This window comes from Cynocephalus volans, chromosome 11 (assembly GCF_027409185.1).
Source record: "Cynocephalus volans isolate mCynVol1 chromosome 11, mCynVol1.pri, whole genome shotgun sequence".
NCBI lineage: Eukaryota > Metazoa > Chordata > Mammalia > Dermoptera > Cynocephalidae > Cynocephalus > Cynocephalus volans.
Window position 1 is genome coordinate 74,024,005 of NC_084470.1, and position 19,023 is coordinate 74,043,027.

The 19,023-nt window shown below is 39.8% G+C and overlaps 1 protein-coding gene across 9 annotated transcripts in view; it reads right to left on the reverse strand.

Moving 5' to 3' along the window:
• Window positions 1–3,403: 3,403 nt before the first annotated feature.
• MAGI1 (membrane associated guanylate kinase, WW and PDZ domain containing 1) overlaps window positions 3,404–19,023 on the reverse strand; it is a 585,689-nt gene continuing 570,069 nt past the window's right edge. For 8 of the 9 annotated variants that reach the window (XM_063113321.1, XM_063113319.1, XM_063113326.1 and 5 more), the window contains 6 exons: window positions 12,358–12,451; window positions 12,163–12,223; window positions 11,064–11,207; window positions 8,448–8,586; window positions 6,333–6,421; window positions 4,262–4,407 (listed from right to left, as the gene is read on the reverse strand). In XM_063113321.1, coding sequence (XP_062969391.1) covers window positions 4,351–4,407; window positions 6,333–6,421; window positions 8,448–8,586; window positions 11,064–11,207; window positions 12,163–12,223; window positions 12,358–12,451 — 584 coding nt within the window. In that variant the 3' untranslated portion in view covers window positions 4,262–4,350. Of the gene's footprint in view, window positions 4,408–6,332; window positions 6,422–8,447; window positions 8,587–11,063; window positions 11,208–12,162; window positions 12,224–12,357; window positions 12,452–19,023 lie in introns of all 9 variants that reach the window. The other variant, XM_063113324.1, reaches the window with a different exon arrangement.

The window sequence follows — 19,023 nt, forward strand, 5'->3', positions numbered from 1 at the left end:
CTACATTATCAACCTGGGTGCGTGTTAACCATTCACTAATGAATTTACTTTTCATCTAGTGTAACTTAGGAGTCTGTCTAACTCCACATACCTACCTCCAAAAGTTATGTTTTGAGACTATTTTTATCCCAACTTTTGTAACACAGCATTTTGGTTCCACATTTCAGAACAATGGCAAGTGTATTTATGCTTGTTAAGCAGCATGAGCCATACTATTTGTTAACTTTATAATGAAAACAAAAGGCATTCGTCACCATTTTAATATAGTGAGAAAATAGTTTTCTTAATTTTGACTGGAAAATAAACCAGGGCAATGAAAAGACTAGGATACTCATTGCCGTGCAGAAAATTTTCAATAAAAAAATTTTAGTGTCATTTCCCGAGGAACTCTTCTGATTGCAAGAGGTGTGCTAAGCATTTTGCATTTATTCTTACTAACTCTAGGAAATATGCCCCCTTACAGTCAAGGATGCTGAGGCTTAAAAAGAGTTTAAGGAACGTTAAGGAGTCATACAGTCAGGAAGTGATGAAGCTCTTGCCTCAGCAGGGTTTCTTACTACCAAGGTGCTATACTGGTCAAACTTTTACGTGCATAAGAATTAGCTGAGGATCTTGTTGAATGCATATTTTGACTCAGTAGGTCTGGAGCAGCCAGTGATAATAAGGCGGCTGGTCCACGGACAAGACTTTGGGTAGGCAGGCGCTATACTACCACAAAGGCATAGTTCCTTCTCTTTCAACAGAATGGTCTTTCCTCAAGTTGGAGTCAGGCACCCTCAACTGATTACTTCACCCAGATACGTTTGAGACAACATGTACACAAAGAAGATATCAATCCAGAAACAATAGTGGTTATGGAATGCATACATTTCCATGTATTTTTACAGTAAAAATGCATTAAAAAATCTTTCACAAAAGAAACTTAAAAAATACAAGTAGGGTGTTAAGTCCTCCCCCCAACATTCTTTCAGGCATCAACTGCACAACGGAGGGAGGGGAAATCCTAAATCGTTTGATTTAATCATACAAAATATTCATCCATTATCTCTCATTAAGACATTTACATGAAGTGGGGGGTTAGGGAAAGTAGGCTCACAAGAATCAGTTTCCAATTTAAGGTTACAGTAGTTCAAAGAAAACTATCTCTTCTGCTTAATGTCCCTGTACAGTACAATATTACCAAAGCAAATCTGATGTGTGGAATTCAGGTTAAACTGCCACACCAAAAGTCTTCACGGACTGAGACAAGCCCAAGTGGATAGCACATAGATTTTTTTAAAAAGTCCAATATCATCTCTTACAATAAGAAAGACATCAAGATAACTTCAAGATGTAGTCCAAAAATTCACCTTGATTTCATTATTTAAAACTTTGGACCACAATTGAGAATATCAATCATTTAACATCACAGATTTGCTAGAACTAGTGAAAAAAATCCTAGCAGTGGAGCCTTAGGAATAAAATCTCCGAGTTGGCTGTTAGGAAATTGGTGAAAAAAACCCATCACTATTCAGTTATACTCTTCCTCAGCCTACCTAGTACAGCTCAGTGTATGCTTTGTATGCAAAACTTTGATAATAAAAATAGCATTCACAGACTTTCCCCTCTATTTTAGCTACAGAATGTACATTGTGTCTGTTCCAGGAAAGGAACTTGTTTTATAAATGTCCACACAATTATAGTGACTCATTCTAATGTATAAACCCATAAGTCAAATAAAGCTATGAACAATGTAATATTTATATATGCATAGTGTTTTATAAAAAGATTGGCCCACATACTGCTTTTCATCAATACAGAAAGAGCACTGAGTCCATAGCACACTGCAAAAAATAAATGAGTGAAGAACAGAGAATGCAAACAAATGCTTAATAATTCACAAGCAGGCTCACCATGGAGGAAATGATGATATTCGAACCAACTAAAGCTTTAGAGAATTACTTATATAGTCTCCCATTTTAAAACAACTTTACATACCTGATTTAGTTTACATTAAAATATATCCCCATGAATCAATTTGTTCCATATTCAGAAATATAAACACATCACATTCCTCACAGCTAAATTTTTATCATAAATTCTCTTTTATACAAGAAAGAAGGCAACAGTTTTTTTTTTTTTTTTTAAACAGGCTCTATTAATTACAGTTTTTAACTCTGTACACACAATGATTGGCTGGTTTTCTCTTTTTCCTTTTTTTACAGTACCATGGGAACAACAGTGATTGACTTGCAAAGTTTTGTGTCTGTATGGAAAATGCAAAACAGTACTATGGAAATACACAATGCACTGTAAGCAGCAGTTTGCCGTAGTGGTCCAACAAGTACAAGCAAACGTTTTGGCTCAGCTAGGCAGTAATCCATTTAAACCACATCCTGGGGCTACAGCCGACCCAACCACACCTCCTGTGGGACAGAAAAATATGGGTCTTCTTTGAAAGAAAAATCAGTATGTTTTGTGCTGCTGTCCAAAGACTCAAAGGACAGGGTTATGAGGGCAGAGGCTTCCCAACCAGATCCATAACCACTGGGATCGCTTCCTTTTCTCCCCTTCAATCAATCTAGAGACTTTGATTATGGTTTCAAAGTGAAATCAGCATTTCTAAGAATGAGCACTGTCAACCCTCACTTCTTTAAATATCAACAGAGAGGTTCTTTCCACCAAGGCTCATTCCCTCCTCCCCAATTTGGCAAAAGGCAATCATGGGCTTATGCTCAAAAGGGGGAACAAACTTTTCGTACTGGGGATCTTGTATCTCCCTCAAACCAAACAACTTGTCTCCCAATCCATCTACTGTTTAGCCTCAAATCAGACAACACAACACAGAAGGTGTTTATTGTCCATTTCTTCTAATAGTTGACCAAAGCTGTATTGGCACTGCCTTCAATAGAATCTTATTAGATGTTGGAGAAGCTAATGAACCTATCTGTGCTTGGGATATATCTGGGTAATGGCGGCCAACCTTCTTGTCTCTGTGCCTTTCCGGGCCACGGAGAGTACAAACTGTTTTCTGAACCAACTATAACTCAAGAACATAAAATTTCTTTGTGCTGTGTAGTTTAGCTATAAATATCCTTCATTTGCAACAGTAGTCTCATATACAGTTTGCTTAATTTTAGGATCATCAGCAATCCTAATCCCAAAGTGATCCTCAGGTTTTACAAACAGAAGTTTGCCTTTTTGCTCTTTGCTTTTAAGAAAAACTCCTGACTACAGTATAGCACTACTTTGTTACATAACAATCTATATCGAATTAATTAAACTTAATAATTTCCCTTACTTAGAGAAAATGACTAACAGCCCCATTTAACCAGGAGAGAAAAAGATTGCCCAAAAAAGGGAACACTTCTTGACAATTCTACAGTTTATGTAGAAACAAAATTTATATCCCTTGGGGCCAGCATTTGGCAAATAATTTCCCAAAAAGTATGCATTTAAAAATACTTTCTTTAATATTATACACCAGGCACAACACTTTTTCATAGATACTTTTTTCTTATAAGATTTCAAATGCATAAAATGTTTGTGGCATTCATAGGTTCATCGGGTGTGGGATGCTTCTTTAGGTAAGAAACTAGATTTTTGATTTCAGGTTTGTGACCTTCGTCTTAGAACCTTTGACACGGTAAAGGCTGGAGTGTGAGCTGGAGTCTCAGATGCTGAGGTCGGTGCTACATTCTTTGTAAGGCCGCCTCCTCTGCTCCGGGGGCGGTCTGGAGCTTCTGCCGGCGTCCTGTTTCAGACTGGCCTCTTCCCTTTCTCGGTGGCTGACTCTGTCCTCTCTGTGCCTTTTGTCCAGCGACCGCTCTCTCCTGCGCTCGGGGGACCTGGCCCGCCTGCGGTCGCTCGACTTGGCTCTCCTGTCGGGCGAGCTCGCTCTCCTGCGCTCCGGGGATCTTCTCTGGTCCAGCAGTCTTTCCAGGGACCTCCTGCGACGGCCGGGCGAGCCGTCCCTCCTGCGGGCCGGGGACCGGTCCCGCCTCCTCTCGGGAGAAGCGTCCCTCCTCCGCTCGGGCCTGTCCCTCCTCTCCAGGGTGTTGTCGGCGCTGCGGGTGCCTTCCCTCCGCTTCTCCGGGGACCTCCTCTTGGGCCCATCGGTCGCCGCCGGCTCAGGCGGGGCCTCTCTCCGTCCCTCCGGGGCCCGGTCCGTGGGTCGGCAGGCCCCGCCGGCGGGTGTTCTAGAAGTGCCATTCCAGGTGTGGTGTTCGTTGGGTTGTCTGCTGTGCTCCCTGCTGCCTTTCGCGTGTCTCGCGTGTGCGCGCTTTTCCCCGTGGAGTGATGAGCTGTGAAGGTCGGGAGGGTAGCTGGGCTCCAGGGCCGCACGTGGCCGCCGCTCCGGGGGCCCGGCCCTCACTTCCGGAACACCTGGTGGACAGGTGGGGGGGCCGTGCCGGTCGCTGCCGGGGTCTGCGAGGACAAAACACGAGAGCAACAGTTTGGTACAAGGACCTTCGGCTCCTGGCCCCCGCTCCCACCCACACCTGACACCTCATTAGTCACAACAAGCAAACAACTGTGACAGCACTCAGGACCACAGCCAACTGGATCTTGGTTAATTTCAGTAGAAATGCAACTAGTTAGGATTAAAAACTAGTACTTGTGGCTTTCGGCATCTAGCTGACTGTTCTCTCAACACACAGATTAAAGAACTTTCGTTCTTTAAAGGCCCAACCCAAATAGTCTCTCTAGAAGTATCAAAACTTCCCCACCTCAGCCATTCCTTGCTGTTCTCTCCCCACCCACTAATCCTTCTCCCTGTGCCCACCACTCCCCTGCCCCCAAGAAAGAAAATACTCTTTTCTTTAAAGAATACTTGTTTTGTTCTGCTTAAACATAATCTGGGGTATTGACTTGGAAGGGCATGAGCACAGCTTTCTAGGGAATGGAAATTGTGTACATCTTGTCTGGGTGGTCATTAAACGGGTACTTAGAGAGGTGGAAAATCCACCGCACTGTACACTTAGGATTTATGCATTTTACCATATATGCAAGGTATACTTCTGTTGTAAGAAAGAATCCATTGTGGTAGGCAAAGGAGATTATGAAGGCAACATGTTGGCCAGAGGGTTATGATCGTCAGCAACTATGACATGTACGTGAGGGTCCATTAAACTATTCTCTCTACCTATGTGCGTGTTATTCAACTATTTTCTCATTTTTGTGTAAATTTAAGAATAAGGAACTGGTTTTAAAATGTGGAGTTTTCTAACAGATCAAAGGGAGGGGAAGAGAGGTTTTTAGGTAAAAATCTTCATGTTTAGAGACACTTTTTCCTTGTGTTATATGAAGCAGTCTTGATGACATCTAGGAGCTATGGAGTGACCGGACTGCTTCATATAGCATCAAGATATTTACAGACTTAAAAGCAGAGCAGTCCATGAAGACTGCTACTTATTATTATTAAACTATGTGAAATGACACTGCAAATGTTTTAGGCAGCGTCCTGAATTTATGGGAGCTCTTTTCAAAGCAGAGATGCTTTGTTGCAACTGAATCCAACGAGTTATACACATTATACCATTCCAGGTAAGGTGCCTGAAATGATGTGCTGCAGTGTGGAGGGAGGACCCGTGTGACAGTCAGAGACGAAGGAATGAATCACTAGAACTCTTTAAGGATCCTTCATGAGGCATCAAGGTTAATATTAAGCAATTAATCTGTTCCATGAATGAGCTCCCAAAACCTAGGTGGGTTTTAACAAAAGAGGAATATAGCCTAGAGTACGGGATTAGTAAGCTTTTTCTAAAGGGTCAGATAGTAAATATTTGGGCTTTGCAGGCCACACAGTGTTCCTTGCAACTATTTAACTTTGCCATTGTGGTGCAAAAGCAGACAAAGACAACACATAAAAGAAACAGGCGTGGCTATGTGCCAATAAAACTTTACTCACAAAAACAGGCTGTGGACAGGATTTGGCCCATGGGCTGCAGTTTGCTAAGAGATACCGGACCCACCAGGAAATCTCATCATCTCATTATCTTGCAAGGCCCTATCTACCTAAGTGAGAGCTCTGTGATAGAAGTAAGGTTCATTCTTTCTAAGGGATGGCTGGGTAGGCTACTAGAATGAACACAGATGCTTAACAAAAGTCATTTGCAGATCTGGGTGAGGGAAGGTACTTAGAGCACTACTGTAAATCTAACCTTGGATTCTTAGGCCTACTCTTAAGATAAGGGAGAGCAACATTTAACAGGGTCAGTGGTGTACTTACAATTCAAAGAACGCAGGGTGCTCAGAATGAATTGCCAAACATATCAAAATAGAGCTAAGCAGAAGCAATGAGGAAATTAGGCCACAGCACAGAAACACCTAGTATTGATTGAGCTACAAACCGTAGTTTGATTATGGCCCATAAGGTAGAAGCAAGCCTCCCCGAGCTTTTCATTTCTCATACATGCAGCGATATTAGGAGGTATCATCGCTGTAGAAGGGAGGGCCCAGCACCAAGAACAGTCAGAGAGAAAGAGAAAGAGAGAAAGAGAAAAAGTTGAACGTTTAGATTCCCTATAACAAAGAGAAAAGAAAAAAAATCTGCATTTGTTAACATAGGGCAAAGAGAGTTTATTTGTCCAGTCAGACAGTCTAAGGCAACACTCAAATAAGGCTGCAGAGACCGCAATCGGAACAGTGACGTTTTTAGACAGCCGTAAGGTGACTCGAGAACCCAGACAACAGATGCATCCTTTTTTGTGTTTGTTTGTTTTGTTTTTTCAAACATCTGGAACAATGACAGGCTGGCATAGGAGAGCATTAACAATAAACAACAGAAGAACAAAGGCCCCTCCCATCCCCCCCGAAACCGCGGCAGGTAAATTAAGTACAAAAAACTCATTACAAAAATAGCCTCACAGAGAAGCAGGTTCCAATCAAGTAAGAAAAATATTGGAACTTAACATATTATAACCCATTTGTGACTCTAATCAATAGAATTAGAGAGATTTAGTCCAAATGACGCATGGAGACATTACAGCAGCATGACCCTGGCATGTTCAACCCTTCTTGGAAAACCGTGTATTTAAATGATCTTTATTTTTAGCCCAAAGAACATTTGTTAGTGTTGGATTTTCATCCTCAGTGCAACAGACATAGGTTTTGAGAAGGTACACAGGTTACTGACGATGACTCTCAAATGAAATATCACATCCAACAGAAGCATAGGGAAGACAGAGAAGGGAGACAACGTTACACAGTTTCAGTGGCATTGATACACCTAGTGGTCAGAAGTTCAGTACAGTGCACAACCATGGTATCCTAATGTTGTCAAAATACTTCCCCTGTGGCTGGCCATGTCTAAAGGGGCCTTGTCTGATACTCACCCTCCCTCCACCTTGGACCCCTCGTATTTTGCACCTGTACCATGTCCAACACCTGGGAAGGCTGCCCTTCAAAGGAGCTATCCTTCTCCTTGAGCTGCATCTGAATGAAGCATCTCATCCAGTCCAAAAATGCAACTGGGAATTGTGCAGAACAACTTTCAGAAAAAAAGGGTGATAACAGATAAATCCCTAATAAAGGGGACCAATGTATATGGGGAGCATTCAATCACAGTTTCTATAGAAACTTTTGTAGACCTTTGGTTGGGAAAAAAAGCCCTACATCTAGGGCATAGCTTTTTTATTTATTTTTTTAATTTTAAACAAGAAACTCAAATAAACAGGACAGTATTATAATATACAATATTTTGCCATCAGAACACTAAGCTATGCAAAGATCATTGCCATCTACTCAAATCATGTCTAAAGATATGACAAAGGAATTCTATGTATAACCTGGCTTTCCTCATAGGAAAGGTATAGAAACATGTTTCCCTCATGATGAGCACTGGGAATCTCTTTCATCCTTTATCATTTAAAAACATAAGGCTACTATATCAACAGTTTTTGTTTTATAGTAGTGGGCTCAGGCGGTCTGATTTGGGGTAACAGACCAGTGGGGGGATGGAGAAGTGTTGTATACAGAGCATAAAGGAGGTGAACAAAGCCCCCAAATCATCTCAAAATTTCACGCCTCTTAAATAAAAACATTAAGTAACCAAAAAAAAAAAAAAAAATTGTGCCTCAACATATCACTCAGGAAACCTGCTTTCCTGCTTCTTAAAAGGAGTATATAGTCATTTTGTGCTAACAATTGGATCTGAGAAACAGTTTGGCACAGTTCAAACAAACATTCCTTCGCTCTTGGTCGGACTAGACAAAATGTTCTCTCTGATTATCAGAAAGGGGGCTACAAAGATCTTGTCTTAGCCATGCCCCAGTCCACATAAGCAAGCAAAAGGATGAAATGTGTAGAGATTTCAGGACAAGCGAGGCAAATAATCACATGGTACGAGAGGCTGGTAAGACACTGGTGAACGGGGGGAACAAAAAAGACTTTCCTGCTGCCGTTCTGGAGACAAATTCATGGAGTCATGCCAGGGAAGGAAGGAATGTTTTCATAGTTTGACCCACCATATTCTGGTACTGAGCCGTCTCCCCGTTTCAGAAACAGACGCACTCTGCGGCCACCATTCTTAATCAGTTCTATAGCCCGAGAATGCTTCATGTTTTTGGTGGTCTCGCCATTGATCTCTAAAATTTCATCACCAATCTGCCAAAGCAAGAGACAACAAAGTGAGATGGAAAATTCATTGACTGATTCACCCAATAAGTATTAAACATGTTCCAGAAAATGTGTGGCTTGGGATGCAATGAAAAAAAACAAACAGAAATCCCTGCCCTCATAGAGATTACATTTTAATGTGGGAAAGACAATTAACAAGGAAAATCAGAAAAATACACATATGCCAAATAGTGGTAAGTGCTAAGGAAAAAAAAAAAAAAAACTTAAGCAGAAAGGGGAACATTAATTTTTGAGGGAAGGAGGGTGGGGTAGGGTGCTTCCAGGGTGGCCACAATGACGCCCACCTCCTTGTAGTCACATCCTGTGTAATCCCCCTCCCTTTGAATGTGTGCTGGACTTGCTTCTAACAAACAGAATATAGCAAACATGATGTCAGTGCAAAGATTAGACTACAAAACAATTTTGGCTTCTGTCTTACTTGCCCTCTTGCGTTCTCTCACTTATTCACTCTGATGCATGTTGTGAGCTGCCCTGTGGAGTCCCATGACAAGGAAATGAGGGAGAGCTGCAGCCCACAGTCCAACAGGAACTGAATCCTGATAACCATGTGAGTGAGCTTAGAAGCAAACCCATCCCCAGATGAGCCTTCAGATGAGACCATGGTTGACGCATTCATTGCAGCATCTACTCTGTGTCAGCCACTATTCTAATCACTCGAGACAAAGGAATGAACAAGACAGGCCAGATCCCTTCTTGCATGAACCTTATATTCTAGGAGGAAGAAGAGGAAAAGCACTGGATTTAGAGTCTAAAAAGCCCTGAATTTGAATTTGTTCACTTGTTAATGAAGCGATCTTGCTCAAGTCCTTTAATTTCATGGAGTCCACTTTCTCATCTGTAGAAGGGGATGATAACAAAACCCATGTCTACCAAGCTGCAGGGATCAAATTGGATAATACAGGTAAACGTTTCTTGGGAACTATGCACAATTATAGAAAATATCATGATAACGATATTTCATTCAATCAGAAACTTTTAAAAGTGATTAAAGACCAAGGGAAGCAGACCCCATGTGTTTGAAATTCAAACAAAAGGAATATATACCACTGAATATCTTCCCTTGTATATGAACAAATTGTGCATGTATATGCAAAAGGAAAGAAAGATATATAAGGAACTAGTATACTGTTTGACCCTAGAAACTGCATTTTTATTATGTACCATTTTTCACTGCTTAATTTTCTTAAACCACACACACAGTCTGATTTCTCAGTTTAAAAAAAAAAGCATTAAAAAACTCAGTCTGAGGAGAGAACCTAAGGATACTAGAGATAGTGGGTAGGTAGGGAGGGGGTTTGAGAAGTGATAGATCAGGTAAAGGGCAAAAAGAAATATCACAATTCATAAGACTGAATATGCTAATAAAGAAAAAAATGTAACTAACTAAATAAATAAATTTGTTGGTCAACAATTTGCCAAAAAAAAAAAAAAAAAAAAAAAAAATCAGTCTGAAAGAACTTAAAAATCAAAATTATGGCTTAAATGTAAGTATTAAATTCCTCACCCTTGATCAGTTTTTTTCTTTTTCTGCTCAGGCTCAATTTCATTCATTTTTTTCCTTTCCTGATCTGTCTTAATTTCTTTTAATTTGTTGCAAATGGCTGTCACATGTGCATGTCTCAATCTGTGTGACCTATCTATAGTGAGTAGATGAATGATCTTTTCTTAATCATCTCATCTGCCCAGGAGAGAAACACATTCATTCATAATAACAGATATTAGACAGTGGAACAGAGCAGCATGGACTTCTGGCATTTGTACATTTAAAACTTTCAGGGCCGAGCCCGTGGCGCACTCGGGAGAGTGCGGCGCTGGGAGCGCGGCGACGCTCCTGCCGCGGGTTCGGATCCTATATAGGAATGGCCGGTGCACTCACTGGCTGAGTGCCGGTCATGAAAAAGACAAAAAAATAAATAAATAAAATAAAATAAAATTTTCAGCTTTCACGGCTTTAGAGTAACTTTGAATGTTCAGACCATGGAGCCGCTGGCCTTTTGCTGACACAGAGTCAATGTGCTCTCTCTGCACCTAGGGTAAGACAGCTGGTGATCAGCTAGAGAATGAATGGAGCTTGCCACCCAGAATCTGTGGGGTCACATGGTTCTCTAAGTATCCTGGGGTACCCAGGAATTCCTGTGAAGTGATGTGCCTGCCTCATGAGTTAAGCACAACTATGGAAATGGCATTCAGAAAATAATCTACTTTAATATAAGTAATTTTAATTCCTTCATTCAACCCCAATGACTTGGAAGGGCATACCTAACTTAAGCAGCTCCAACAAACTAAGCTTTAGGGAGAAATATATGGTAGGGTGGGAGTTATGCATTTAGTGTGTCTTGAAAGCTGTAGAAAACGTAATTTAAATGAACATTCCAACTACATCAGTCAAGAAGTCAATGCAGAGGGCTTATTTACATCTACTCCAGACTCCTCTCCCTACTCACCCTCATCTTTCCACACCTTTCTGCAGGACCATCCTCTGCTAAGCGTAGAACATAGAGGTCCATGTTATACTCTCGGCCTCCTCGAAGACTAAAGCCAAATCCCTTGGCTCCTCTTTCCAGTTCCACAGTGTAAAAGTCTTGCTCCTGTTTAAACAAATTAAATGCAGTCATTCTGGTAGAACTGATATCCACATACATTTCTTTCCATCTCTTCCCAAACATTATTTATCGATTGGACAAAAAGGCACAGTCTTTAACCCCCTCTTGGTGACTCTTAATTGTTTATTAATCATCTTCATTAATCTCCATTAGTCTCAGAAGTTGGAGATCCAGAATTTGAAAACATTCATGAGCATGCCTATATACATGCATGTATTTAATACAAATGCATGTATTAAAATTTCATCAGTGAGACTGCAACTTGCATTTGGGACAGGAAAACTCCTCATTATATGATACCACCCCATTTATTGCTGGATATTCAGGCCCCCGACCCATGCCCCATACAGGCTAGCAGTGGCCATCATTAGGATACCAACAAGCACCTCTACACTCCTGGGAATGGTTCCCATCCTGGTCAAGGAGAATTATGAATGAACTACTGAAGGCTATAAGGCAGCCAGTAAAAAAAAGGAACCTATTTAACTTTGTATCACCCAGTGTTTCCCAAATTTGTTTCACCTGCTATGATTTTTGCACCCTCAATTACTATCCTGAGGGACAGGCTTTATGGGTCTCATGTGAAATTCACAAGCCTGAGAAACACCTTATCAAAGAGACATTCTCCTTGCAGAAACACATTTATGAATACATTAGCTGCTCTGCTCCTTCTCTGATCGCCAATACTTGTGACATTTAAGGCTTTTCTTTTCTTTTTTTTACACTAGAAGAGGATATCTAGAATATTTTTCAAAGGTAGTAAAATAAAATGTTACTTCCTAGACAATCAGACATGAGTACATATTTGGTAAATCATCTCACAAAAACTTATTTATTTTAAATTAAGGGTGTCTTTATAAAAATACCCTGTAAAAATAGCTTCAGAAAGTTGGAAGGACATGTGCAAAGTACACAGAGAAAAGAAAGAAACGGCCCTCACCTGTGTGGCCTGGGGTGCTTTGAACTCAAACTGAGATTCCTGCTTTGGTTTGGTGGTATTCCTGCCAAAGTGAGAGAAATAAATGTAAGAGCAACCAACAGGAAAACTGAAAAAGAATCAAAGACATGTACTGTCATGCCCAGAGTTCCTTTTTCCCCTTGAAAACTAACAAAAGAAACAAAAGCCACGTCTGACCTTGTCTCCTGGGCCCCTTGCTGAGAAGGGGTGTGTGTGGTGGTGATGGTGGCAATCTTCTCTGCGTTGGTCAGCAAGGTGGCATTCGAGGACTCTGCAGGGAGGAGCAGAGCATAAAGAAATGAAGGCCCTAGAGAAGACATTGTCCAGCTAGGAGGTGTGCAGAAGCCCTGTGTCTGAATGACAAGTCTTACTTCTCTGTCACCATTTCAAACAGTTTGACTTGAATTTCTAAACAATTAGGAGTTTAATGAACCATCCTAAGCTCTTCTCTGATGTGGGCCATGTGTGTATGCCCCCATGGCCTTCCTCCCAACCAGAAATTCCCAGAAATGAAATAGACTTTGCCAAAGAAAACGCTGCTCTCAAATTGTAGTCCAGGCAGGTGTCTCTCATTCCTCCCTTGCCACTGAAAAACAGCAGTTCCATCAAAACGTCACACCACAGCAGAATTATTTTCCAGGATTTTACAGGTTGATAATAAATGTCTCTGCTAACATTTCCTGCAATTTATCAGCAATGTTTAGTGAGTCTGCTTGATTTCCTCTAGTGAATATTAAAATCCTACGTGTGCTAAACATCTCGTTAAACAGACGCACATAATATCCACTTTCTTCCCCACTGCTTTTAATGAAGCACAACTGAAAACATGAAAGTCTTCACAGATCTCGTCTAGTTTCATTCACGAAAGATTAATTTTTAAACTTGCATTAGTTAGAACCAGGTTGTAAATATAAGTTGTATAAATCATGAAGCCACCATATGTAATGAATGATTATGTTCCTATGTAAATTGACTTTCTTCTTCACTAATCTCATCCAAAAGCAACTTCATTAATCTCTAGAAGTTTGGAGGTCCAGAATTTGAAATACCCATGAGTATAACAATAGACTGTACACCAACATGCATGTATTAAAACTTAATCATTCATACAGTAACGGTTATATGTTCTTTTACTAATTATTTTGCCATTAAGATCAAGGCAGGTAACAACCGTGAGCAAGTTGTACTTTTAATATTTATTTTTAGGTTGACTGTTTGAAATTGAGCATACATTTTCTTATCAAGAAAATTTTAAATGTGGTGGTTAGGTTCTAAGATTAGCCTACAAATGCTGATTTAATTCACAGCGCACCATAAAATCTGTAAGTTTCCATGAGTTCTATGGTTCAAAGTAGGTACTCTAATGTTTGTTGAATACATATATGAGGGATCTTCAGTTCTATTTTATAGAATAATGTGATGCCCGATTCTAAAATTGCAATAAAGCCAACTGAGGTCTTTAAGAACAAAAAAAGTTCATGGAAATAGTCACATGATCTTTTAATTCTGTTTTTCCCACAAACTTTTTGAACTACCTGTGAATCTACCCATAAGGTATAACAAAGTTGCTATATGAAAATATAAGCAGGGCTGAGCCCGTGGCGCACTCGGGAGAGTGCGGCGCTGGGAGCGCAGCGACGCTCCCACCGCGGGTTCGGATCCTATATAGGAATGGCCGGTGCACTCACTGGCTGAGTGCCAGTCACGAAAAAGACAAAAAAATAAAATAAAATAAATGAAAATATAAGCAGTCCAGACTAGAACACCTGGAATACATCCCTCTCCACTGCAGTCCTGGGACAAAAGACATCCCACAAATCCCGACTACTCATGGTCTATCTTCCATTTTAAGAACCTAAAGATATTACTCAGCTTGGGTCTGGTTTCCTGTTATTTTAATTTCATTACACATAGTAGTTAAAAGCATGGGCTTAAGATTCAGATCTGGGTTCCAATCTCCTTTTTCCCTACTCATTAGCTGTGTGCTTTATCTTTCTCATCAGATAAAAGGCAATAATTCCCTTCTCATGGATGAAATGTTTAGTACAGTACCTGACGTAGAATAACACTCAATACACATTTGCTGCAGCTATGGCCCTTGCTACTGCCACTGCTTTTTCTTATTACTATGGGAACTTGTCTATGTTATTTAAACTCTCTCCAAAAGAGAAATGAGAAAGTTGAAATATGATTTTAACGGTTTATATTCCAGCCACAAAAGCCCATTATTCTTATAGCTAAGGCACAGATTAATAAGAAAATGTAACTACATCAAGTGAATCATTATGTGAATTCTATTCATACTTTAAGGACAGTGTCTACCATAATCTGTTTTACTACATGTTTCTACAGATTCTGAGGGAAAAGAACCTATGGTCAATTAAGTTTGGGAAATAATGGGTGAAACAAAGGTAAATGTTTTTGTGTGTCTGTGTGTTTCTCCTGTGGACTCCTCAGAGCCTTTACTATGCCAATATGCCTTGTGACCCTCCAGGTCAGGGGGGTGGTGCTTCCCAACCTTATTGGGAGGCAGTTTAGCATAAAGGTTAAGAGGCCAGATTCTAGAGTCAGACTCTCTGCCTTTGCAGCCTAGGCTCTGCAAATTAACTGGGACTTAAGCAAAGTTACTTAAACTTCCAGTGCCTCAGTTTCCTCATCTGTTCCCAGGGGACAACAACATATCTAAGGAGATTGGTGCAAAGGTTACCCAAGAAGAAAGTGTTTAGAACAGTGTCTGGCATGTAAAAACTGCTCAAAAATGGTAAGCATTTTTTTGTAGCATGTATTTATTGTTATCAGAATATTAAAGCATATTATTAGTGCATTTTTATGATTGCTATTATAATATAAATAAGAGGTTTTTTAAGAGCCTTTGAAAGGACACTAGCTCTTTCATATCACTTCCATCCAAGGGCAGTTAACTGGCAGAACCAAGGTAATGAATCCAAGTAATATTTACAAAAAAAAAAACAGTACACCCACTGTGTCAGTGTCAGCACACAGGACAAACAGACTGCAAAGCCTGTCACTGTGACTCACCAGAATTTCATAAACACATGTATTGATACTTTAACAAACTTAATATTGCTCACTGTAATTAATTTTATGGAGATGCTCTGGGAAATCACAAGATTATTCAGGCCCTGGGGAAATCATAATCAGGATACTAAAAAGAATGTTTCCTTGTAATTAAAGTGATTGTAATTATTGAATAGTGCAGAAGTTCCCCATTAGAGTTCTTGAGTGTTGTTGGTAGCTGGAGTATTCTAGGCGAATCAGATTCCATTCTCAAAACAATTTTTATATTTCTGTTGCTTTCATGATTTGATGAGATATAACGGATAACCACTCAATATACATATAAATAGAATTTCTTTATTAATTTTCCTCCTATCCTTCATTTGCTATTTTTCCCTTTTATATTTATATGCAAATCCTTTTTGGGTTGAAGCTTAACATTAAATATTTTTAAAAATAACAATTAATATGCAAACGTCTATTTGAGCTTGCTGAATTTTCCTCCATTGGAAACCACCATTTACTGATCATTTACAATGTGCCAAGCACTGTGCTCAGTTCACTACCACATGCATTATTACTTCATTTGATTCTAACCACTCAATAAAATAAGTGTAATTATTGCCCTCAGTTTATAGATAGAGATACTGAGGCATAGAAAAGGTAGATGACATGCTCAAAAGTCACTCAGGTATCAGTGGAGGTGTTTGGAATTAAACCCAGGGCCTGCCTGACAGTTAACTTTTAGTCTTATTCTGTTGACATGGGAATTATGCGTATCAAGGAAATCATATCTAATTGGTACATTCTTTTCAAATAAGCAATGTTTTTATTTTATTGCACAAATACCAGCAACTTCACTAAGCAGTATTGTAGATTAATTAAAATACAAAATATCCTGCTCTAACTGCTAGATTTCATGGGCCATCTTCAGAGAACCAAAATAATTTTTAGCATAGCCTAGATTTCCAGGATGCTTTTATACCAATAAAGTTATACTTGTTTTAATGAACTCTTAAGTCTTCAATTGGAATTAAATCAAGATTGTGTCTGCTAAAATGCTCTCTAGCTTTTTAAGATACAGAGATGAAGCCTATTATTGAAAATTTATAGCTCTATCCCAAAGCAAAATTTGCCCCACATAATAGAAAAGAATATAAAACAAGGGCTTGAAGCAGGAATATGAGTCTCTCTGCCCTCCAGCAACAGTGTTAGAAAGAGGTGTCAAAGTATTTAACTTTTAAATCTCAAGGCAGATGGATGGATTGGATATTTTTATGACAAATTCCAGAAAGTACCGTACCTCCTGTATGCAACAGCATTTACACTTACTTTAGCTCACCGAGAGAAGTGCAAATGGATATGACTACACTTTCCATAGCAATCGTGTATCAAGAAAAGCATATCCTAGCTTTCATTGCACTGTCACAGGACTGTTCTAAATCACAGCACTTACTCTTCTGACAGGAGCTTCTATCTTGGGTTTCAACCTATCTCCGTGACAAGTGATTACAATTCTAACCTGGATCCCATGTGAATATCCTTAGTCTCCCTTATGAAACCCACATTGAAAAGCCAAGCAAATCAAAAAGGATATAATCATTCCTTTCATAAATATTTTAATGCATAAACACATATCTAATAAATATCTGAGGGCAGCTTTAGAAAATTTGGATCCCATAAATATTTGAAAAGTTTTGGGAGATGCCTTTGCCAAACAAAAAAAAAAGTCAATATCTCTGTTGCCAAGCTCCATCTCCTATATAAGCAAATACTCTGAATTGGAGTGATCTGAAGTACAAATTTAAGACGATGATTTAAGTAATATATTTTTATGCTCATAAATATTTTCATTACCTTGAACTTGATTCAGTGTGATGGTTTACATGTTAATGTGGTTCAGTGAGTTTCTGCCCTGTCTGATTAAAGTCTCTCCCACCCAGATGTCATGGGGCATTTCCATACAATTCAAGTGTGGCTTGACTTGTCAAATTTTAAGTTCAGATTCAGTATGTTCAGCTATTCTCTGGGCCTTTCTGCACTGCCATTATATATTTATGATCCCTTGCCTATATGTCACAGGAGAAAATGTTCTGTCTTCACCTCACCTCCCACCCTGGCTCCAAAGACAGTAAAAGCTGAGAGCGTAAGGACTCCCCCAATTTTGGCCTAATCAAGATCTGTGAAGGTAAGCCTTCTCACAGCATGTTAATACCAAATGAAGGGGAGTCATGTTTTGGAGTTGCTGGAGAAGTAACAGAGAAATGGGGGCTGAGATAAATGAAGAGAAATGAATGAAAGAATGAAACAGTGAAAGAATGAAGCAACAGATAAGAGCAAGGAATGAGGCAGCATGAGCTGGATAAAGAAGTGGATTCCTCTGAATCCACTATCTAGCTCATGCTGCCTCATTCCAAGAGTGGCTTCCAAGAATGGCCCAAACAAGAGTGCATCTTCCTGAAGTGCCCCCTAGGGTTTCCAAGAAGAGTACCCCAGACATGATGGATTTCTAAGAGCTTAGAAACCACTCTGAGTTAAGAACTTCTGCCTCCTTGTAGATATCATGAAACAAACGGTCCTTGGGCTACTCGATGAAGTCAGTATTACAGTGAAAGTTCTGAAGACCAGAGGTCCCGAACTTGGAGACAGCACCTCCCTCTTACTCCACAGTCAATTGCATCCAACATACTTTCACAGGGAGGAAGTGGATCCAGCATGATTTCTGGTGTTTACAAAATCCTCCAGCATCTCTCCAGAAACACCACTCCCCTGCCTCAGCCCTAATTTCCAAGATGGCAATTTTCGGCCCTTTTTAAAAGATGAGCATCATGGGTTCACCCTCTGCTAGATTTGATTCCCTTTGCTTGGCCTCTGACACGTATAAAATAATTGGTAAGAGTTTTATTATCACAGTGAAAAATTCCTGAAATACCTTGGATAAAATCACGTCCTCAATAGAACAGATGCTGCCTTAAAAAGATATTGATCCTTAACCAAATAATATTGTACCAGCTTTGTTTACTTTCTTGTAACCAAGGTAGCATGTCTGCCCACATTTTATATTTTTTAAGTATTAAAGTATAAAAAAATGCCTTTTTATTGCCAACTGTTATTGGATAATCCACCTTGCATTATATTTTTTGGTGTCAGGTTTTCCAAATATATTTTCCGTAGTACTTTATTAAATTAACTCAACACCTAGTACGTGCACTGTTGTGTAAGTTACTTCTGCCTAACTGAGTCTTTCCTGATTTCAAGCTCTTTTTCTAAGCCCTTCGCTCAAGGAGTGCTTTCTTTCCTTCCTGCCTTTTTTGGACATTCTCATTCCCACATTAAGGCTGACCAATATAGACCCAGCAAGTCAATGCCTGTGTCCACTTCTCGCAGATTAGTGTTTTGAAATCTCTCCATGGCATGTAGATAAACGTGTCTAAACTTATATACTACATTTGGCTCTCTCAACCACTTAGTTTATTTTTCTGGCTTTCTTCATCCTTTCCATTAGGAACCTATGTTCTATCATCTTGTGATCACTTTTCTAAACTGTAATGGCTTCTCAGAGTGGTAAACTGGTGGAATGGACTCCAGACCAGACGGCGAATTACTAACCGTGCATTAGAGGAGGATGAAGCGGACCATCACTCAAGGCACTAATTTTCCCTCCACATTTGGTGTGGGATATTTTTGGTGCAAAGAAAGTTCTCTGTTCTTGGAATCAACAATCTTCAAATATTTATTGTTTACTTTTCCATTTACTTTTTCTGTAAGGCACAGGCTACACCACTCCAATTCTGAACTGTAAAGCTTACTTTCTAACAATTAGTA